The 23125-nt window shown below is 48.5% G+C and overlaps 2 protein-coding genes across 6 annotated transcripts in view; one reads left to right on the forward strand and one right to left on the reverse strand.

The window, feature by feature from the left end:
- Positions 1-1102: 1102 nt before the first annotated feature.
- Positions 1103-9161, forward strand: TMEM160 (transmembrane protein 160). The gene is made up of 3 exons (XM_074937948.1): positions 1103-1268; positions 4975-5067; positions 8222-9161. The coding sequence occupies exons 1-3, from the start codon at positions 1103-1105 to the stop codon at positions 8476-8478; spliced, it is 516 nt and encodes a 171-aa protein (XP_074794049.1). The 3' UTR covers positions 8479-9161.
- A 4762-nt stretch (positions 9162-13923) lies between these two features.
- NPAS1 (neuronal PAS domain protein 1) overlaps positions 13924-23125 on the reverse strand; it is a 97298-nt gene continuing 88096 nt past the window's right edge. For all 5 annotated transcript variants that reach the window (XM_074937021.1, XM_074937018.1, XM_074937019.1 and 2 more), the window contains 2 exons: positions 21025-21131; positions 13924-17177 (listed from right to left, as the gene is read on the reverse strand). In XM_074937021.1, coding sequence (XP_074793122.1) covers positions 15913-17177; positions 21025-21131 — 1372 coding nt within the window. In that variant the 3' untranslated portion in view covers positions 13924-15912. The remainder of the gene's footprint in view (positions 17178-21024; positions 21132-23125) is intronic.

The following is a 23125-nucleotide window of genomic DNA, read 5'->3' on the forward strand; positions in this document are numbered from 1 at the left end:
TCTATACACCACAAATTTAGAACTTACTACCCATCTGTTCGTATGGCTCCCGGGGTTGCAGGGGGTAATATAAACTAAACAAACACAGGCTGCTGTTGCTTTTAAAATGCTGCGACATGTCCTGTGCTGGATGCTGTAGAAAGAAATTGTATGGCTGCTGTTGAATATTTGTGACTGGTCCTTTTAGTCTTTTCTCTGTCTCTCTGTGTTGTTGCTGCTGCTTAGTTTAGTAAACATACACCAGTTATCTTACAGCCTCAAGCCAGAGATTCTGTGCTTGGTAAAGGATATCGGAAATGGGGCCTTTCACGTGTATTAAGGCAACGTTGTCTCTTTTGGCCTGGTCAGTTGGACAATATTCAGAACCTTGCAGGGTTGTTTCCCTTAGGATGAGAAATCAATTATATGTATGTTCTCAGGGTAATCTTGTTTGTTTGTGTTAAGTAGACAGTGGGGTGGTGAACTGATCTTTTGGCCCTTGAAATGTTTTCATGCTTTTTCATACTGGGAATCACTTCTTAAGACTGAGATCCTCCTGGAAACACCTCGCCTCCCAATTGTGCGCTACCCCTGGTTCCCTCCAACGGCCGCGGAACCTTCGGGGCCCAACATTCCACCCCAGCTCCCTCCCACCCCCAGTGCCAGCATTCCCTCCAACGGCCGCGGAACCTTCGGGGCCCAACATTCCACCCCAGCTCCCTCCAACGGCCGCGGAACCTTCGGGGCCCAACATTCCACCCCAGCTCCCTCCCACCCCCAGTGCCAGCGTTTCCTCCAACTGCCGCGGAACCTTCGGGGCCCAACATTCCACCCCAGCTCCCTCCCACCCCAAGTGCCAGCGTTCCCTCCAACTGCCGCGGAACCTTCGGGGCCCAACACTCCAGCGACAGACGGGCTGGGCAACCTATCCTATTGGGCTCCCGTCGGAAGGGGCGTGGTTATCATGAGTGGCAGGCTCGCTGACCTATCCCCCTGGGCTCCCGCCCTCTGAGGGGCGGTGCTTCTGTGAGTGACAGCCCGGACAGCCCATCCCCGTCGGCAACCCCTTCCCGTCGGGCCTCGGCGGCCTTGGCTGGGCGGCGGGTACCGGGTAGACTCCGCCATGGGCTGGTGGGTGCGGGCGGCCGGGCGCTTCCTGCGGGGCGCGGCCGGGCGCAGGCCCCCCCGGTGCAGCTCGAGCCGGGCCTCTGCCTCCCCTCCGCCGCCGCCGCCCGTCTCGGAGCTGGACAAGGCGGACGCCTGGCTGCTCAGGAAGGCGCATGAGACGGGTCCGTGCGGGGAGGCCCGGCCGGGAGTGTCTGAGGGGCCTGTAGGGAGGGGGCGGGGCCCAGGGTAGGGGGGCAGGGTGGAGGGAGGCGGGCTGTGTGGAAGGGGAGGGGGCCCCATGGTGGGGGGGCATGGTGGGGAGCGGGAAGGAGCCCATGGTGGGGGGGGCAGGGTGGAGGAAGGGGCCCATGGTGGGGGGGCAGGGTGGGGAGGAAGGGGGGCTGTGTGGAATGGTGGGGAGCGGGAAGGAGCCCATGGTGGGTGGGTGGGTGGGGGGCAGGGTGGAGGAAGGGGCCCATGGTGGGGGGGGCAGGGTGGGGAGGAAGGGGCCCGCGGTGGGGGGAGGGCCCATGGTGGGGAGGGGGAAGGGGAGCTGTGTGGAAGGGACCTATGGTGGGGAGCAGGAAGGGGCCCGCGGTGGGGGGAGGGCCCATGGTGGGGAGGGGGAAGGGGAGCTGTGTGGAAGGGGCCCTATGGTGGGGAGCAGGAAGGGGCCCGTGGAGGAGGGGGGGCAGGGTGGGGGGGAGGGGGGCTAGGGGGAGGGGGAAGGGACCCATGGTGCGGGGGCTGTGAGGAGGGGAGCTGGAGGGGAGGAGTGGCTATGGTTGGGGGTGGGGGCCCGTGGTGGGGGTGCTGTAAGGGAGGTGTGCTCTGGTCGCAGGAGGAGGTCTGTGGTGGTGGGGCTGTTGGGTTGGAAGTGGAGTGTGTGGGGGAGGAAGGAAGGGAAGGAGCCTTTAGGGAGGTTGTGGGGGGCTGTAGGGGAGTGGGGCCAGGGTGGGAGATAAAGGGGATTGGGCATAAGGGGCTTTGGGGCAGCACAGCATGTGGGGATGGGGGCACGGGAGGGTCCATGTACTGTGAGGGCAGGGTGGTGGAGGGGATGGCATGGGGTGGTAGCTGGTCCATTTTTGGGTATGATGTGGCCAGAGGTGTTGTGGGGGCTGGGCTGCTGCCACCTGAGACGCGAAGTGAAGTGGGGTGGGTGACACAGGGAATAGTGAGGCTTAAGGCTTGGTGTGGTGTATCGGGGTTCAGTTGGGGATGGTGTAACGTGTGGGGTGGTGAGGATGGGAAAGCACAGAGTTGCAGGTAGTCTGATGACAGGAATGGGGTAGGGAACTCTTGGGAATACCATGGTGGGAGAGGCACGTAAGGGTTTGTGTGGGGAGATGGTGTATAACATTGCAGTGATAGGGTTGTCATAAGGGCTGGAAGGGCATAATGTGGTATTCTGACAAAGCATGTGGGTCAAGGTGGTGCCGCTGTATCTAGATGTGGATGTGCAACTAGGGTTGGTACCGTGTGATGGCATCTTGACACGGTGTCTTGTTTTGGTTAAAGTGAGAGGGTGTCACTGACCAGAGTGGATAAAAATCAATTTTTTTTTATTTAAAGCTTTTGGGGGGCTTCTGTATAGATTATTTAGGTTAATCTTTCTATCTACCCAATGGGACTCAGTCGAGAAGATACCATCAGAGATGCTTAGTTTTGCAGTTCTCAAACTGTGGATTTGTGTCTCCAGAGATAACATACTTGTTAACAGAAAAAATGTTTTAAAATAAATAAAATATAGAGGTGAGAAATAACAGACCTCAACCCTATTGTCCCTCTGCAAATTTGTGTTTCCAGTCACTCCCTTACCTCTCTCTAAAAGTGTAAAGTTTCAGAAAGTGTAAAGTTTCAGAAAGTTCAGTGAATAGAAGATAGTTGTGGGCGGAATAGATCTGGACAAGGAGAAAAAGTCTGGAGATAAATGTGAGAAGGGAGGGACAGGCAGTAGAAACAAAAGGGAAACTGTTTGAGCAGCATATTCCAGAAGTCTTGAGGTCTTTCTGAGTGTAGCCTTCGTTGATTTGAGATCTGCCATACCATTCTCTCACTAGAAGAGAAAACCTATAATGGCAGCAGGCTGTAAAAGAGACCCAGTTTGGGAATAAGAACCATTCAAGAAATATGTTTGCTGATGATGCTTTAAAGAAAGTCACACCAGTGAACTGGTGAAAGTCACTTAAGCACTTGGATTCAGAAACTGTTGAAGAGAGAATCTCACTTTTAACAGCAGTAGCTTTTTCTGCCGGTGCAGAAAGAATATTTTCTTCCTTTGGACTAATTCATTCCAAATTGAGAAATCGTTTGGGACCTGAAAAAGCAGGAATGCTTGTTTTTCTTTTCCAGATTATGAACAAACAGGAAAATGAAGGTGAAGATGACTGAGTTAGCTGCAGAAGCCAATATTTTAAGTTTGTCATGTTGACCTGGCTGACAGAGTTGATTTAATTTTTAAAAAAAAATTTCATTTAACGATTTTAGTTAAAAACAATTTTAACAAAAACAAACCTGATTTTAAAAAAATTTGAATGTTTAACTAAATTCAAAAATTCATATGCTTGTTTTGTTAAAATATATGTTTGCTGTTGAAGAAAAATAAATCCAGACTACATAACGTTGTTTTAGTTAAATAAAACAATTTAAATGTGTGTCTGGTGATGTTCTCCTCCTAATACAGCATGGCAAGAAAATCCTCCAAATATTAATGATTAACCTGTTGAATTGGAGATAGTTCACCTCCCAGTGACTTCATAAATATCTGCTTCAGTTACCTTTGGTAAATGAAATAACCAAACAATCATTCATTTTCTGAGATAGCTGTAAAACTAATCTGAAAAGTTTTCAGAATAAATCACTTAAAACTGTAGAGTGTGTACCTTTTAAAAATGAAACCTACATCTATCTTTGAGTTGTGAAGAATATGTATTAAGGTCATAAGAACCAACAAGAACACACTTTTATATCTACATATGGTGTCACTTCACCTTCCCACTAAAATGCACAACTTGGGACAGGAAGTGAGAGAGAATCCCTTATCCACTAAAGGAGCATAATGTAATTATCCCAGTTGGGCTGCTCCTCCTGACGCGTGTGGAATGCAGCTTAGGAATTCTAATTGGTACAGGTAGCCAGGACGCTGGTTCTATGTTTTATCTAAAAAATAGCACATCCCGTTGCACCATGTTGAGCCATCTACCTCAGTAATGAGACAAAGAGGAGGGCACTCATCATTCTGTCACCATTATTCTAGTGTACAGTTTCCCCTTAACCATGCTGTGGCATTTTGATCAGTACTGATTTGAAAGGAAGAGCCACCCCCTCACTGAATCATTGGTGCGTCCCGCAGCGCATGGGCTTGGAAACTTCACACCTGAGTGCTGTCCATACTAAACCCTGCTTAAACATTGCAACCCAAGATGATGCAGCTACCTGTTAACTTGATAGGGTGATAGACTGAAAAGGGAAAGTGGGTTTTGATGGGATGAAGCCAGAACTAGAGACCCAAGGGAGATTTTAACCTGTGTTAAAGATGAGCAGTAATCACGTTTGCCCTTCTCACCTAGGTCTGGTAGATTGTCTTTGAAAGACCTCTCTCTGGAGTTTCCTATGGGTGTGACAGAGGTTTGAGACACTACAGGACCATGTGGAGCTTGGATGCTGTGGAGTCCTGCAGTTGCTTGTGTTCCCATGTTCCAATATAAAAGGGATGAACATGCTATAGACAAAATCCCAAGGCTGTGAGAGTTAATCTTTTAAAGAATCTGCTTCCCAGACATAATGGTGCCTCATATCCTCTCTACCACAACAGGTAGCAGTAAAAACAAAATAACAAATGGCTGAAGAGGAAGAAACACTCGCTTTCTCCTGTTCTCTACTCAGGTTTCCTGTCCTGGTTTCGCAATGGCTTGCTGGCAACCGGCGTTGGAGTAATTTCTTATGTCCAGAGCGACATGGGACGAGAGGCAGCTTATGGTAAGTAACACACGCTATAGATGAGCAAAGGGGAGATTTGAACTGGACGCTGCACCAGTGAAAAGTATTATTGTCACCAGGTGAGTTAACCCACCACTGAAATGTTGATTTTTGTAACTAAGGTCAGTTCACTTATGCCCTATCAAACAATTGCTAAGCCCAGAGGTGGCCACATGTCAATTATGGGTGAAGCAATCCAGTCCAGTGTGTACAGAATTAGTAGATTTCATAAGACACTTTGAACCACATGGCTATAGCAGCTGCTTTCTATACCTGTAAGATCAGGGAAGGTTTATGACCTGTGGTGTGCAGGTGGTTAGACGACCAGTGGTCCCTTCTGGCCTTAGAATCTATTAATCATTTTTTATAAAGCTCCTACAAATGTATTGTCTGTATAGATCTTTAGCCAATAGACTATAATGGCTTATATGATTATAATAGTAACAAAGAAGTTAATAGGCATCTTGAAATTGCCTTAGTGCAATTTACATGCTAAATCATGATGGCTCCAGCACTGTAGTAATGGTCTGTAAAAGGCCTCTGAATAGTGGTGATAGAATGCATACAGGTCTACACTGGGGGGCGGGGGCGGGGTGAGGGGGGTGTCGATCGATCTAAGATACGCAACTTCAGCTACGAGAATAGCGTAGCTGAAGTTGACATATCTTAAATCAACTTAGAATCACTTCGCGTCCTTGCGGCGCGGGATCGACGGCCGCCGCTCCCCCGTCGACTCCGCTTCCGCCTCTCGCCATGGTGAAGTTCCAGAGTTGATGGCAGAGCTATCAGGGATCGATCTATCGTGTCTACACTAGATGCGATAGATCGATCATTACCCGTCGATCCAGCGGGTAGTGTAGACATGGCCTCAGAGTCATGCATGGATCCAATGTCCAGCTTAGCCCATGAATCCCTGAGGAATGACTTTGAACAATTTACTTAACCCCGATATCACTTAATTTCTGAGTCTGTACAATGGTGAGAATACTCCCATTGTAATGCATTTTGAGAGAGCCATTGAAAAGATGTGGTAGGTATGGATCATACATACAGACTGCAACTGCTGTGAGTTACTGAGATTGAACTCTTGGGTTATTGAATTTCTGTGTGTGTTTAACTCTGTGCTCCAGGAAAGCTGTTATGAAATGAGGAAGGCACTAGCAGATATGCTAAAATGGCAGCAAACTGACCTTTATGTCCTAGAAAGAAGTGAACTGTAATGTGTATAAATGTGCTGGACCCTAGACCTTAGAAAAGGAGATGTAGCTGCCCCCAGATGAGCTTTAGAGGGTGATGTAAAATATGGGGGGTGGGGGAAGATGAATGTGTAATACAGATGTCTGTAATAGGGTGACTGTGTGAAAGTAACTTCATTGTTCCTGTTGGGCTAGAATCTTGAAGTCTGGTGCGCTCATTGGAGGGAAAAATACCAGATTTGATCTTTATATCAGAGGTCATCAATCTATCCATTTACAGAAATGGTGTTTCTCTTGTGAGGCAGTTATATTGCACACAAGGCCTACCATTTGGAGAAATTAAAGTCACTAGTTTTTATGGGACTTCTGCCACAGATTTGTCAGAGGCATGTGACTGCGTGACAAGATGCAGTGTTGATAGCCATGTGTGCTAGAAGGGTGGGGCTGCTGTCTGTGTAAAACATACACATTAGGATCACAGCAAAAACTAGTGATGACCTTTTTGACTCAAAGCCCTTTGTCAATGACATGGTGACCTTACCTAGCACTGTGATTTGAGGATCCCAAAGCATGGTACAAGCTCAGAACTACCTACTCTGTATGGCAGGTGTTATCTCTGTCAGGCCTCTTGAGATCTGTTCTTGGTTCTGCTGTACACTTGCTGAATGAGATCTTGGGTAGGTCACTTCCTCTCTCATTGGCTGCTTGCCCATCTTCAAAATGGGGATAATAAAGTCTCCTCCCCTGAGGATTGAGAGACCTAATGTGTGTTTTCATAAAGCACTTGAGATCCTTTTTAAAGGTGCTATACAACTTCAAAGTATTTGTGCTGGTCCTCTAATCTCGTCTTGCTTCATTTGTTCATTGATGCCACATGCTAGTATTTAGCCTCCTAATTCCCCATGAAGAAAGTAATATGATGACTTAAATAGCTGACTGGGACATAGATGAATCAGCTAGGAGGAGGACTCTCGCTGCTTTCTTCTGCACACAGACTACAGGGGAGGGAGAGGAAATGCAAGAGAAATACATGACAGTCGTAAAGAATTTTGGTTGTGTATGGTTATTTTAAAGCTCACCACAGTGTGGTGCAGTGGTTCTTCAAAACTGAAGAGAGAAGAATTGTCTTTGTAAGTTGACGCACATGTGATGACGAGTTGTGGGTTTATGGTTGAGCTGTGTCCAGCTGAAGAGTTCTTGACCTTTAAGACAGGAAGTTCAGGCCAATTTGGGATTTTGATTTCTTGCAGTGTTTGCAACTCAGTTGCAGCCTGGGGCTAACACAGAGGAACTCTGTGGCAGAGTTGGGAAGAAAACCCATGAATCCTGGGGCCCAGTCATGTGCTTTAACCACCCTTCCTACCTCCCAGGAAACAACTCTTAAGAATAACGTATACAAGATTGTTTTCCTTAAACCCTAACTCAAAGTGGAGAAATCATAGGGAAGACTTTCTGGCATCATCTGCCCTGGCAGAATTGTTGCCTGCAGTGTTCTAGTACATCTTGCTTGACTTGTGTGGATGCGGATTTATTAAGACAACCCCCTAGGGAGTCTGGAACAATTTTATAACACAGTCAATCTATGTCTATGCTAGTCAGGAAAACCCTGCCAGCAGCGGTCATGCACAATGCCTGTCGTAACTAGTATGGCCCTGATTCCATTATAAAGAGAGAGACTGGCCTAGAAGTTAGGGCACTAGGCTAGGACTTGGGAGACCTGAGTTAAATTCCCCGTTCTGCCACAGACTTCCTATATGACCTTGGCTAAGTCACTTATTCTCTGTGTTCCTTACCCCATCGTACAGGTGGGGATCTTAGCACTTCCCTACTTTCCAGGGGTGTTAGGAGAATAAATACATTAAAGACTGTGAGCTGCTCAGATATTTCCCATAGATGGATGGTTTACCAAGCTCTGCTCTAGATGCATAGATGGATTTCATTCTCTGTTTCTACTCTAGGTTTCTTCATTCTCGGCGGGATTTGCGTCTCTTATGGCAGCGCCTCCTACCTTGTCAGCCTCTTCCTCCTCCGCCGCACCATGATGCTTGCTTTCTCCACGGCCCTGCTGAACGGCACAGTGGTCACAACGGTGGCGCTGTTCTGGCTGTGTGCCATCTCCCTCTACATTGGTCGCCTTGAGGTTGAGATCGTACAGGAGGACAGTAGTGATGAATGCCAGAACACAAAAAAGGATGATGGGAAGTCGGATGAGTGAAGACCAAGGTCCTGGGGAATTTTGCTGCTTTCATGATGGTCATTTAGAATGTTCTCCAGCACGCTCAGTGGACCGAGTTTTAATGCAATAGATACAGCGCCCACAGGCTGTCCTGCTCACTGTGTCCAAGGGCACGAAGGAAGGGCAGCTTTATTTTAAATAAGAGACTGCATTGGCTGCTTTATATTTATTTAACATTTTCCAGATTGGCAGTGGGAATTAGCATTAGAAAAATTGGATCATCGAATGGAAATATGGCTGCAGGAGACCCTGCTGTGGTAGTAAATGAATTGGTGGGATGGCTTCCCAGCTGGGAGCTTGCGTTGCTGTCAAAATGGATTGATGCTTTTAAAGAGCTGGCTGTCCACTGAGATCCTGTGCTCCCGTCTCCCACAGACATCCCGTGCCTGTTCTGCCAGGTATGCAGAAGCTGGGAATTTTAAGCCAAATTCAGCTGATGTTCCCTAGAAATGTTGAATCGCAACAGTATCCCATGGAGCTCGATCCTGCTGCCCCGTCTTATGTTGTAAAGTTAGCATATCACATTGAGGTTACTCACTGCGCCTCTTGAGCAGCTCGATCTTGCTGCCCCAGCTTACATTGTGAAGTTAGCATATCACATTGAGGTTACTCACTGTGCCTATTGAGACCATTTTACATCCAGATCGGTTAATGTTTGTATTAAAAACATCAAAACAAAACTCCTCTCTTCCTGTGTCTGAATGAAATGTACACTCTGGGATTACTCTGCTTTCTCACTCTCCCCATATCCACTTGCAGAAAGGGCCTGGTTACGTTGTTATGCAGGTTAAATTTCCATTCATTTCCAGGAGTTTTGTTTCCATAAAGGCTTCAGGATCAGGCCCTCATGTGTTGCCCTTTCTCTGCTATTGCCTCGAGAGATGAACAGTTGTAGGGGCTTTTTTGTTTTGTTTTGTTTTTTCTGTTGAACTCCACAAGCACCTACCTGGGAAGCATAAGACTGGGAGTTAGGAGAGTACAGTTCCGGTCCTACCCTTGCTACTGCTTTGCTCAGGTCACTTATTGCTCTTTGCCTCAGTTTAGTTATCTCTAAAATGGAATATAATTGCCTGCTTCTTGGGTATAAGGTTTGTAGAGCATATTTGAGATCCTCCAGTGGGAGGAGTTAAGGATCGGCAAAGTGTTTATTTTTGATCTGTAAAACGGTTTACTTAGTACAGTTTAGATGCTGCCCTTTTGACGTCTGGCAAGTTGTCATGGTGACTCATGGTGTTTGAAAGTTTGGCAGGGCCCTGGAGAAGGCCCTGTTTGCAGCCCTCCACACAACAGTGGGTACATGTGGGTGGAAATGACTCTGTGGATAGCTAGAAGTAAGGCCACCTATCAGTGTGAGTAAAGGGAGGGAAATAGGATGAAGCCACAACCGGGTGAGGTTTCTAATTGGTTGCATCTGTTCCCCTCCCCCAGACATTGTTACTTTCATTTCTTCTAATATTTTTTTTTCACTGGTCTGAACAATCGTTTGCCACGTTCGTTTGAAACATCAGGATGTTGTGACCTGAAGGCTTGATCCATCCTGCAAGGCAGGAAACAAAATCAAGGGCCTGGATCCTTGACAGTGGAGAATACACTTTGTACCTCCTTGCCCCATGGGCTGCCTGTGTGTCAGATGTAACTTATACCAGCATTCAGAGTTATGCTGGCTGTCCGCAACTCCCAAGTGCTGATGTGCTAGCAAAACATCAGATTGGGAAATCCTGGCCATGCCTTCTGCACCAACGGGGTGGGTGTGGTGTAGGAACCTCTGTGCCAGTTCTGCCCTGTTGGATGTGTCTCTGCTGGGAGGCTCTCCAAGGGGGCTGGTTATGTTGGCTTTAGGGTCAGAATCTCCGGGCACTGCGATGCAAGTATTTTCCCAACACAACACTAGGGATAGCAGCTTTTACAAAGTGCTCTAAAACCCCCAGCCAAAAAATGCAAAGGATGTGCAAATAATTAGGTGTGAGGCTTTTTGTAGTGTCCTGACATCCCTCCAACAAAATCCTCTTACTTTGTAGGAATACCAGAGGACAATATTAGTCTGTGAATTAGGAAGTCTTGCAGTTGGTATCCTAGCACCTCCTGTGCGGGGAGTAAATACTAAGAGGATCTTATGGAATTATTCCAGCTTTACACTATTTGATAGAGCAGAATTTGGCCCCGTCTCTCGGCCTCCAGGAAATGATGCTCATGAAAGCCGGGTGATAAAGACACGTTGGCTATTTTTCAAACCAGAGGTGGCAACCCATTGATTTAAAGCTCTCTGGGCAATGCATAGTTCGCAGAGGCAACGTCCCCAGGGGTTGTGCACTGGAAATGACTCCGCTCCATGCATTAGTAATTGATGTAAATGACCTTCAGAGCATTTGGCATTACGGGCTTCTGGAAGGTGAGGAGTTGAGCAGATGGAATGTGTTAACCGCAGTTTTCATAACTAATGCAAAACATACCTGGACCATTTTCCCCTGCTGCAGCCTCTGTGGTGTACTTAATCTGCTTTGCACTGCTGTAGCATCTCTCCTGAGGGTTTCAGTGTCTTGCTGATATCTCCATCTGACCTGCTGCTTTTGCCTGGCCTTTCTAATGACAATTAGCTCTCTTCCCTTTCTGAGGCGTCTGCCTTTTTTCCTTATTAGTTGTCCACCTATTTAAATTATACTGTAAACTTTTTGGGGCAGGGACTTGTCTGTTAAAGCACCATGCAGGCATGTTGTGTGTGTTGTGAATAAATCATATAGGACTGTCAGTCTGGCACATTTCACTAATAGCTGTTGTGAAAACTTTTTTCTCCAGTTTATAAACTCTGTCCTATTTCCCTATGGTATCTGCTGCTTGGCTTATTTGGCGAGCACCTTTTGAAATACCCAAGAGGTACAATGCCCAAGAGACTAGATGAGCCCTATAACTACCCTGGGCTTTGCAAATGCTGCCAGTCCTCATTATTTTGAAACAATTTCTACGAGAATCTTTCTGATAACCCTCTGATAGCTGCTTTCCATGATGGATGCAGCAGCTGGCCCAGTAAAGTTTGTAGAAGTTTACATTAACTTATCACGTAAAATCTCTTCTTTTCCCTTTGAGTTTGAGTGAAACACTGATGTACTTGAGCAAGATGAAGCAATGTCGGATGCTTATTCATGAAGCATGGTCTAGTGCCTGGAGCAAGGGATTAAGTCAAGAATCCTCGGTTATGTTTTCAGCTCTGGGAAGGAGTGTGGCCTAGTGCTAAGTGTAAGGGATGGGTTTGCTTTGGTATTCCTGGGTTTTATCCCCTGCTCGGACACTAGCTGGGTCTGTGGCCAAGTCAGTTTCCTCATCTGAAAGGGAGAATATTTACCCAGATCTAAAGAAGAAAACTGCAGTCAAATATTGAAGCTTCTAAGCATATGATTGAATGTGAAACATTACTGACTAATAATTTTATTTCTTTTAAATGCCATGTATGCATGAAAGCTAATGACAAAGGAGGGTGTAAGCAGTAAGAGATGGAGCAAGAACGGAACAGAAAATGCAAAGAGCAGTGGAAGGGTCTCCTGCTCTCTTCCCTGGACCCAAAAATAAAAGCCCCCTCATGTAACTTATCTCAGAAGAGCTGCTGAGTCCAGGGCTATGGCTCTGAATGTCTTGTTTTAATGCATTGTCCAGCTGCATTTCCTGTGAGAGGGATTAAAGTAGGGACCATCCATCTGCCCAATTCCTGTCAGCCTGAAACCTTTCCAGGTATTCTTAAGCACAGCTTTGGAAAGTCTGACAGAGTGAGTTTTGCTGTCGTGAAAATCACTTCACTTCTTTAAATCTGCTAGCAAACAGCCATCGGATCCAGTCATCATTGAAAATACACTGGGTGCTTCTTCACAGATCGTGTGCTGTTGACTGACAGCTTCTGGGCCTCTGCTAGAGAGGCAGGGATAGACGTGTGTATGAATTCCCTGGTACCAAACCGAAACCTACTCCCCAATTTAAGGCATGTTTGCAAGCGAATGGCCTGATTTTCAGAAGTGCCATGCACCCACAACTCCCATTGAGACTGGCAACAGTTGTGGCTGCCAGCACCTTTGACAGTCAAATCCTTGGCTGTTCACAGTGGGTTTCCATCCCCCCCGCCCCCATGCCCTGTGTCTTGCTGGGAGCTGTTCATACTGCTCACCTGACATGTTCTGCTGCTGTTCCGTGGCATTTCATTCGTTTCATGGTTTCTTCTCATGAAACCAAAAGGGGAGAAACAAGTTGATTCCTTTTTTTTTTTTTAATTTAATTTTCATTGAAATCCTGGACCGCAGAAAGCAGCCGCAATGACAACACCCAGTCAACGATGGAAGCTACCTTCATCGGACGAATGGGAATGGAAAAATTAAAAAAACACACAGAGATCCTTTAGCAAAAGTTACAGAAAAAGAACATGGCATATAAGCACTACTGGTTGGGGTTGGGTTTTGTTTAACAGAATTATACAAATCTCTCTCTTTTTAATAAGTGCTAAAAGTCATGACATCGGTTTACCTTTTTAAGTGCAGCCAATGGAGTTCTCTTTGCATCCTTTTGTTCTCCTAGCTTGTGGGAAGGAAGGGGTTCAGAGGTGGCTCTGGCACCCCCCGAGGGCTTATTTTTGTTGGATCATTCAGTTGAAGGGCTGTGTTTGCAGAGGGAGCGGGTGGATTGCTTGGAAGAGGCTCCGTCATACAATGCCAGCCTTTCAAACTAGTCACTGGTTCAAATCCAGCCCAGCGTGACCGTGAACACTGCTCGCTGGTGTGCGGTGATCTGGGAAATTAGTTGATCTTAATTTAGTTCCTAGTTGGCCCCACGGCAGTTCCCCCTCTTGGCAATCTCAGCGCAAAAGCCATGGATTGAACAGACCACAGAAATGGAACTTCTCCTCATCCCTAGTGGGTGGGCTTACCATGGCAGGGGTCAGTTGGCAGGGCTGTCATTCCAACAGCTCTAAATACACATCAAGGAATAAGGGACTACAGTAAATCAGTGTCGCCACCAATGACTTTGCTGAATGACAGCCCAGATCTATAAAGGCATTTAGGCACCTAAATCTCTGATTCGGGCACCATCCCAATCCACAACCCCCCCACCCCTGCTCAGCATAACTGGTTAGTTGCCTAAACCTGGTGCCTAAATCTTCCCTGGGTACCCAAGTTTCTGCCTCTGGGCGTATGCACAATGCCTCATTCAAGGCATCTGGGTGTCTATCTCATGCCTAGGCCCTAGCATGATCTACACACCTGAGGAAGATAGGCGTTTGCTTGCGAGTCCTGAGCCGGTGGCCATGCTCCGAGCACACCTATGTGCTTGGGTCCTATTCAAATCTGGCCAGAGAAGAAGGGGATGCTGCCCACTTCATAACTTGGTGGTCGGAGCACTCACCGGAGGTGTGGGAGACCAGGGTTCAATTCCCCTCTCTCCCAGATGGTGAGAGAGGATTTGAATGGGGGTCTCCCACCTTTCAGGTGTGCCCTAACCAATGGGCTATTCTGATGTCAGGCTCTCAGATTCTCCTGTTGAAGTTGTTCCCCTTTGGATAAAGAAATAGAGGAATCGGGGGACTGAACTGTGGGTGGAAGCCTTAACCACAGATGACCATCGTTCTTACACACTCTGGTCGAATGACCATTTAAGCGTTTATCGAGTATCTTAAGCAACATTTGACAGAGACGTGAGTGCAAATGCTCTTGCTGTCGCTTAAAAGCAAATGCAGTTTGCAGCTGTGTGGGCTGGATTTCAGCTGAGCACAGCTAGTGTTTGAAGCCACTGGAAGCTGGGGAGAGGGCTCACTCCCTCTTAGGAAAAAGGCCCTGCCATGAAAATGATGGTAATGAGAAGAACAGGAACTCTCCAGCCAAGCCGCTAGAGCAACCTGGAAACCCTTTTCTTTGCATCCAGCTTCCATTCATCCTTCCTTGAATAGGAGAAAAACACCCAGTGGAGTTGGGGGAGAAGCCTCTTTTTTTTTTTTTTTTTTTTTAAACCAATTCCCCCTCCTTCTAGGGAGGAATAAAAGGAAGCTTGCTGCTGGCACAGAGCAGGGTAGCAGAAGGCCTGGCTGAAGAACATAAGAACGGCCGGACTGGGTCAGACCAAAGGTCCATCTAGCCCAGTGTCCTGTCTTCCGACAGCGGCCAGCGCCAGGTGTCCCAGAGGGAAGGAACAGAAGAGGCAATCACCGACTGATCCATCCCCTATCGCCCACTCCCAAAGATCAAAGCACTCTCTTTATTTTGTTGTTAATCTGCAAGGAAAAGCACTTAAGCATAGTTAGCCCTTACAGAGCGCTGGGCCAAACTGCTCGGTGGGTCAGAAAACAGGCATAAGTGGCCAATTAGTCTGACCTGCAGCTATATGCGGCTGGGACACAACTGAAACTTACAAGCCGAAGAGGCCAACAGGGCTAGGAGGGGTAAGAGAAGCAGCCACCTGGAGCTGGTAAGATAAAGAGGAGGTGATGAGGGATGGGCGCATTGTCTTACACATTAAAGCAGCTATGGAGAGGGTGTAAGTCACCTCATTTTGCCTTCCCCACTGATCAGAATAAGCAACTCACTTTGCTACTCATGCCCTCCCTGCTGCATTTACCCCACAGATTTCTAAGGAAGCTGCATCCATTTGCTCCAATTTACATTGCTCTCTTGGTGTCTTGGCTTCCCCAAACCCTGTTCTGCTCTCAGTTACCATGGAATCACTCCAGATTTTACCCCCGTGTAACAGAAGAGGAACAGAATCTGGCCCCCAGTTTCAACAATGGGGATGATATTCAGCTCCATAATAAGTGTCTGGCAGTAAGGATTGATTAATGTTTATACAGCATTTTGAAGCTGGAAAAGTACGAGGGGCCAGATCCTCTACTGCTGTAAATCAGCCTTGCTCCATTTTTTGATGGAAATCGGGCCACGTCATGAGTGCAAAGCGTCCTTTCTTCCCATGCACCATTATGCAATAATGGGAGAAAAGGCAAAGAGGGGAAGGAAGCTCCTCCTGCTTTTAAAGATATAAATCAAGAAGGGGGGGAGGGGTAAGCTGATGCTTGCTGTGATTCTGGCTCTTCCACAAAGGGTAGCTGATTTTTAAAAAGTGCAGATTCTGTTCTCTGGTGTAAATCTGGAGTAACTCATGGACCTGCTTTGGATTTACACCAGCGTAACAGGAGCATCTGGCCCAGAAGGATAAAGCTATGAAGCAGGGAGCAGAATACTGATTTGTGCTGTGATTTAGTTGTGGGGCAGGGGAATGAGACACGAGGATTGATTCCAGAATAAAGATTTTTCCCTGCTGAAACATCCAGCAGCTCCTGTGGTTGCGAGCCCCCGAGATGAGTTTCAAAGGAGCACGGACTTCAGCGCAAAGCTCAGTGCAGAGTCAGTTCGGGGTGGCATATCTAACGAGACGCCTTCAGGGCAGCTGTTTGGCTTAGTCCTCTTTGCGCTCTGCGGCTGACAGGCTGTGGATGCCGCCGCTGGCCATGGAGAAGGGCAGCGTAGAGAACAAGGATTCGGCGGCTGTGAAGACGCCCCCCGCAGTGCCCGAAATCTGCGCCAAACCGGTAGCGCTGGCTGAGTTCCCGAACGGCGCCACCATGTTGAGCCGCTGGATGTGGTGGTACATGAGTTCCATGGAGGCCTTGGACTCCACGCTGCCGATGTCCATGAGGTTGATTGCATGGGAGGCAGGCAGCACATTGCCTGGCACAGCCAGGGTCACGTCAGCTGGGGCGTATCGGATAGTGCTGGTGGTGTAGAGGCTCTGGGAGCCGGTGGTGCTGGCGATGCCGTGGTGCCCGCCGAGCTGGTGCACCAGCGGGAGGACCACGTTCCCCGCGTGGAACCGCTGGAGAGCCTCCATCTCGCCAGGATAGACCAGGGGGGTGAAGGGTGTCGACGTGGCCCTTTCCTCGCACGGTGAGCCCGAGAGCGGGGGGGAGAGCGTTTCAGCTGAGGGGGCCGGCAGCATAGCCCGGGGAGATGTGCTGAAGGGGGCCTTGGCCAGGCCTCCGCTGCTGTCCATCTCGGGAGGGGTGAGGACTGAGTCCGGGATGGAGACGTACAAGTGGGAAGTGGCTTGCCTCAGAATGGGCTTCTCCAGGCTAAGTGCTTTGCTCACAGTGTAGGGGGGTCCCTCGTGGAGGGCATCCCGGGCAGAGGGGTAGGTCCACAGGGCGGCCTTGTCGTACTTGGGAGCCTGGCTCTGCTCTGTCTTAATGCTAAGCGCTGTGTTGGTTTTCAGTGGGTAGCTCCTCTGGGTCTGGATGACGGAGGCGAACTCCGATGTGCAAGGCTGGCTCGGCCCCGCGTTCCTCCCTGCCGCCATATTGTACCCGTTCACCCTCCTCTCCAGCGCCACCGGCTGGGGCGGGAGATCAGGTTCCTCCTCGCTGCCGCTGTCTGACTCCTCAGTGCTGACGAGCGAGGCCTCCCGGGGGGGGCTCTCCGGCTGGAACTCCAGCTTGATCCGTTTGCTCCGGGGCCCCCTGCGCCTGCTCTCGGCGTCGCTCACCCCAGCGCCTTCCGACACGTCCTCATCCTTGTAGCTCATTTCCGGGCTGCTGGCATCGTTCTCCGCCATGGAGCAACGGGCTCCATCATCCGGGGTGCTCCGGGAGTAACCTTTGGCCAAGGCCCCAGCCGCTTTGGGCAGAAACTGGTTCCCCTGCTTCTGTTCCGGCCCATGGTCGCTCTCTGGAAGGGAAGAAGAGAAGGTGATTCAGGAGCAGCCTTCTCAGCAAGCGATCTGGACGGAGGTTGTTAAACTCCACCTAGCTGCTTTCTGCCAGCAGGCGATGGGTTTATTTTATCTAACAAAATATTTTTTCCAGCAAGAAACCTAATGGGAGGTTACATCCCATTTTATAGCTGCTTCCTACCTGCAGAGCAGCTAATGATCACAACCTCAGGGCATGCACAAACCGGCGATGCAAAGTCAACGCGGCATGTTTCCTCTTAGACTGTCCCCCTCCTGCCAGGTCGGATCTGATTCTCAGTCTTATGGCCAAAGAGGAGAGGAAAAAGATTAGCTCCCTTAATAAGTTTGTGCTTTTCTTCCATCCGAATATTACAACTCCGGTTCAGCGCCACAGTGCTGACCACCTCTGCTATACCGATGGAGAAACCAAGATGCTGAGCAGCGCCTGAGGTCACACTGTACCAGAACCAGGAATAGAGCCCGGGCAACACAATGCACAGGGCTGTGCGCTAGTCACTAGCCCAACCTGCCTGTCTCCAGGGTTGTCTGTAGCTTCAGTGCAATAGGATTCCTTCATGCTTTGGGCTGGTTAAGGGCCCAAACTTGGATCCTCTCTATAGGGCAATACATTGGAGATGGGGAAATGCTGTTTGGGTCCCATCTATTCCACTCGTCACCAAGGGCCAGTACTGGTTTCTTCCCTACATGTAGAGCTGGTCAGAAAATGGATATTTTCCATGGATTTTTTTAAAATTAAAAACAACTAGATTTGGAAGGATTCGTTTTTTGTCGGTAAATGCTTATTTCACCATTTTCACACGCAAACCAATGAAATAATACTTCCATTGATAATAATAGAAATGTACAGATAGGCAAAGTAAGAAAAATGCTACCAGGGAATTTATTAGTTTGATTTAAGGCTCCTTAGCATATTTTGACAATGGGGTTTAACAGACATAACGCTTTATTTATTGACAGGAGACATTGAAATTCAAAACGTTAGTTGTCTGACACCCCGTAGTTTCTCGCAATGTTGAAAATTTAAATTGATAAATTTTAAAAATGCTTAAAATAAACATTAATAGGGGTTGAAATGATAAAACTTGAATTCTGCCAAGCCTAAAAACAGCACAGTACATTATTTTGTCTAAGTTTTCTACAGCACATTTCATTTTTTTCCCCATCAGATTTGAATACCAAAAAAATTTCATCTGGAAAAAAAAATCTATTTGGAAATGCTGCCACTGTGCATCATGGGAATTGTACTTTGAGTGCCTCCTGCTTCTACTCTCTATTGGCCAGGCTCTCTGTTGGATGACATTTCCCACGATGCCTCAGGGTCTCACCTCTTGCAGAAGGGAGGTCGTGCACCATGGGAGTCCTTAGCTGTGGGGCATCATGGGAGATGTGGTCTGGTCAGGGATGCCAGCCCATACAGGAGAATGGGGACACAAGACAACCAAACTACAACTCCCATGAGGCTCTGTGGTAGCATATCCAAATCAAAATACTTCCGGTTTTGGATGAACTAGTTTGTTTTTCCGATGCAAAATGTAAGTTTTCCACAGGACACAGACACTCAGCGTGAAAAATCTGGTTTCCACAAAAACCCAGTTTTTCATCTGAAAACTGTTTTGACGGGAAACTTTCGACCAATTTAATACTATCTTCTGGTGCAGTCACGCCCTGCCACTAGGCCGTGGGCCAACCTTCTACTCGGTCATTGTAGCTCTGCCTGCTCTGGATTTCGCATATGTAACCAGGCTTTGCAGGTTGCTGTCTGAAGTAAGATGCACAGGGTTCCGTACTCACATAACTACAGTAACACATGGGGAGGGAGAGAGGCTGGGCTGGATTGGAGAGATGTTTAGGTTGGGGTGTGTCTATGGTCAGCTTTTAAGGAAGCAACAGTAGGTGCTGACTAACACGGTCTCAACTGGTTCCCTGTGCTCCCCCATTCATCTGTCCCCATCTGATGTCTCCTGTCTTATAGTGGGACCCTCAGCTCTTTGGGGCTGTCTTTGTACAGCACCTAACACGGTGGGGCCCTGGCATGTGACTGGGGCTACCATAATACACCTAATCGCAATCAGCTAGCACAATGGGGTTCTCGTCTCTGGCTGGGGCTCCTAGGCGCTACCGTCATACACCTAAGAATAATACTGGAGGATTTTAGCAACTGGTGAGCGTGAAAGGCAAGAGTTGGGTATCTTTCAAGTAGGCCAGCCGGAGGGGGGTCCTTGGTGGTTGCTGGGAGAGTGGTGATGACCGAGTAGGACCCTGGCAGACCGTACATTGGCACAGGCGTAGGGGTCTGATACACTGACCTGGCTTCCAGTGCACCATGAGGAGGAGGGTGCGTGGAATTCATTATGACTAGGGCAAACCTGATGTTTCCCCCAGCTTTAGCCCTGTGATCCTTTGGGGCTCCAGAGAGCCTACCACGACGCTGTCAGATTTGAAAGCTAGAAGTGCGGGCTGAGAAGAGGTAGTTAGAAAGGGATAGTGGGAGCCAGGTCTCCTGGGTTCTGGTCTCTCCTGTGGGGACAATAGATCCTTAGGTCCCAGGAGGTTGCATTAATTAATGCCTGTAAAGTGCTTTGAGATCCTCAAATGAAAAGCAGTTGAGAGGGGTGAAGTATGCTCCTGTGCTGTGCATGCTGCTATCTGGGAGGTTGTCAAAGGGAGCCTGGCAAGAGACGAACGCTAGTACTGAGTGTTTGTGAGGGGCAGGAATTTACCTGCAGATCCAGAGTTTCTACCGTCCCTGGAAATCCGCCTCCCTGACACACACATGATCTGACCCTCTAGCAAAGGGCTGCCACACTATGCTATCTCAGAGCATGACCCTATAATATAATTTATCATATGCCAAGAGAGGTTAATCAAGATGAGGCTGTGTCTGGAGTGAAATTAACGATGCTTTGCCCTGCTGTGGCATCCTTCCCCGGAGGATCTTAAAGCACCTTACAAGCATTCAGTCAAAAAGCCCCATGATACTTGCCCCCGCAATGGGTAGGAGAGATGACGTATTTCACCCCTCCCTGAAATGCAGCTACCTCTGGGGTGGGGTGCAGCGGCCTGTTAAAAGCCATAGAACAGGCAAGGAAGCGAACATGAACCCCACGTGTATTTGAAATTGCAGAAGGATTAGGGGAAACTGACAGTTCTTGCCCAAACTGGAATTTGGCCAGGACACAGGGGGTTAACGTGTGTGAATCACTGGAGCTCTGCGGTAGTCAGAGCTTGGCTGATTTATGCCAGCTGAGGAGATGCCCTCAGGTTGCTGATGAAAATGATCCTTAATGATCATGAAGTCAGGGCTTCCTTTTTGCCCCTTATCTGCAAGCCCAAATCTCCCACAACCACAGCGGGATGCCCTCTGGGGTCATGACTTAGAAGAAGGGAGAGCACTCCTTTTTGAATAGCTCCCCACCCCCTGCATGACTGTACCTCCCAGAGCCTCAGTGGGGCTAGAAATGGCTTAGAAAAAAGAGGACCCCCCCCCCTCACCTAGAGAGATGGGGCTGGGACTGCCAGTCTGGGGCATTCATAGATTGTAAGGCCTGAAGGGACCACTGTGATCATCTAGGGTGACCTCCCTGTGTGACACAGGCCAGAGAACTCCCCTGAGTTAATTCCTTCATGGCGGGTATATTGGCAAAGCCAAAGCTAAAATACCCATCACAGCGCAGCAGTGAGCTGGAGGCCTGATATACTGGAGCACTGGCTCCGGCAGCAGCCACCGATCAGGGCACTGGTAACCTACGGTCCCCGGAATGAGGCAGGTGCTACCAGAACATCCTGTCGCTGGCTCGGCAGCAATCTGGCCAGGGCTTTTACCTTTGAAGTCGGGTTCCAAGTCGGACACATCGGAGGCATCGGTCTGTCGGGCTGGAATCCCAGGCAGCTGGAAGATGTCCAGGGCTGTGTTCTTACACTCGGGTTTGCTAAAAGGGTTTGGCAAAAGTAAATCAGAGAAACAACAGATCAGGTTGTTCCCTCCATGGATGGGATTTCTGTAGCACAAGCTTAGGTGCCGTGGGAGGCAGTATGGGCTAGTGATTAGAGCAGGGAACTAAGAGCCAAGACTCCTGGGTTTGAATTCAAGGTCTGGAAGGGCAGTGGTTAGAGCACAGTGGGATGATTGGGATTCAGGACACCTGGGTTCCCCAGCTCTGGGAGCAGAGTGTGGTCTAGTGGTTAGAGCAGAGAGGGGCTGGGAGTCAGGACTCCTGGGTTCTATTTCACTTTGGAAGTGAATTCAGCTAAATCGAATCAAGTCCATTTTAATTCTGGATAAGAGCATCCACAGAGGGGTTTAGTTCAGTTCAACTAATCCATTTTAAAAGTGAATTCAGACTAAACTTTCCTGAAACTATGTCTACACTAGAAACTGCACAGTGGTACACCTGTAGTAAATCCTCCTTGCCAAGAGGCGGTAGCTGGAAGAAGTCTTCCATCAATCTAGCGCTTTGGGTTTGGGTCAACTTAACTGTGTCTCTCGGGGTGTGAATTTTTCACATTCCTGAGTGATGTAGCTGAGTCGATCTAACCGTCTAGTGTAGACCAGCTCTGAGTGTCTCTGTACAGACAAGCCCGTAGGCACCTAGGAGATTTAGGTGCCCATGGGTTTAGGCGCCACCTTTGAAAATGTCAGCGGCATCTAAAGGGTGGACTTAGGTGTCTAAGTAACTTGCCAGGGTCACAGGCAGTTTGTGAGGGAGCTGAGAATTTAACCTAGGTCTCCTGTGGCCCAGTCTAGTACTCCTATCCCCCAAGCCATCCTAGAAAGGGCCTCCCAAAGGAGACAGAGCAGTGTGTGCTGATCCTTGGTAGACTGCTAAGCCTGCTGGGAGGCCATGGAATGAAACCGACTGAGCCCTAACAAAGGAACCGAAGAAGGAAAACTTGATTTCAAGCTGACACAGCCAGCCACCTGCAGGCTGGTCTCTGCAAAACAACTCCACTAGGGCTATCGCCTTATTGTCCAAGAACAAACAAGGACAGATTGGAAATCGCAAGCTCTCTCTTTTAGAAAACAGCCAGCTTTGGGGTTTCATTGTTTATGGACAGGCAGAGTTGGATCCGATTCAAATGAGCCGTCTCCTGCAAACGGCTCTGCCAGAGCTCGGAGTGGGGAGGAAGGGGAAAAGCACCGGGCCAAGTTCTCCCCTGGTGTAACACCCATAGCGTCACGGTGCAGCAGTGTAACTCCCTTGAGGTAGATTGTGCTACACCAGGAGTGAAATTGGCCCACCCTCCTCCATGTCTGTATCAGCTTGACTCCAAGGATCCCAAAGCACTTTATTAACAATAATTATGGCAGAAGCCCTACAAGGTAGCCATGACAACCTCCCATCATCTTACAGAAGGTGAAACAGGACACACACTATTCTAAGCATTAGGCTTCCCCTCGCTCTAAGCTGAGAGGCAAACCCAGGAGTTGAGTCCCCCAGACCCTCTCTGTAAATCACAGTCCCATCCCATATAACAATATAGAGAGTAACCACTAGCCGGTCTCCCTTCCAATCTAGCCCAGCCAGGGTGCATGACTGGGGAGGCTGGCAGAGGCTAGCAACAGGGGAGCGCCCCTGAGAGCGACCTGCTGACAGTGGGCTCGGTCTGGGGTGGGATGGGGAGGGTCCCCCTTGCCGCCCCTCATCATTCATCACGTGCTGCTTCCCAGAGAAAAGAAAGTAAATAAGTTTCCATTCCGGCAAGGCTGAGAGAAAGTTAATTAGTCTCTGTAATTACAGCACTAATTAACTAAAATACTAATCACCCTGACAAATCATACACTGGTATCTGTAATTACTTACAGGATTAGCATAATAATAGCTCCTTTTGCTTTAGCGGGGGAAAAAAAACAGCCATTAATAACCATCTGTTGTAGTCATTCATATATTAATTTATTTTAGATATAAAAAAAAAAAAACCCTCT

This window comes from Natator depressus, chromosome 23 (assembly GCF_965152275.1).
Source record: "Natator depressus isolate rNatDep1 chromosome 23, rNatDep2.hap1, whole genome shotgun sequence".
NCBI lineage: Eukaryota > Metazoa > Chordata > Testudines > Cheloniidae > Natator > Natator depressus.

Coding starts and splice junctions, on each gene's coding strand:
- TMEM160 (XM_074937948.1), top strand. CDS start 1,103: ATGGGCTGGTGGGTGCGGGCGGCCGGGCGCTTCCTGCGGGGCGCGGCC. Junction 1,269..4,974: donor CAGGAAGGCGCATGAGACGG/GTCCGTGCGGGG, acceptor TTCTCTACTCAG/GTTTCCTGTCCTGGTTTCGC. Junction 5,068..8,221: donor GGGACGAGAGGCAGCTTATG/GTAAGTAACACA, acceptor TTTCTACTCTAG/GTTTCTTCATTCTCGGCGGG.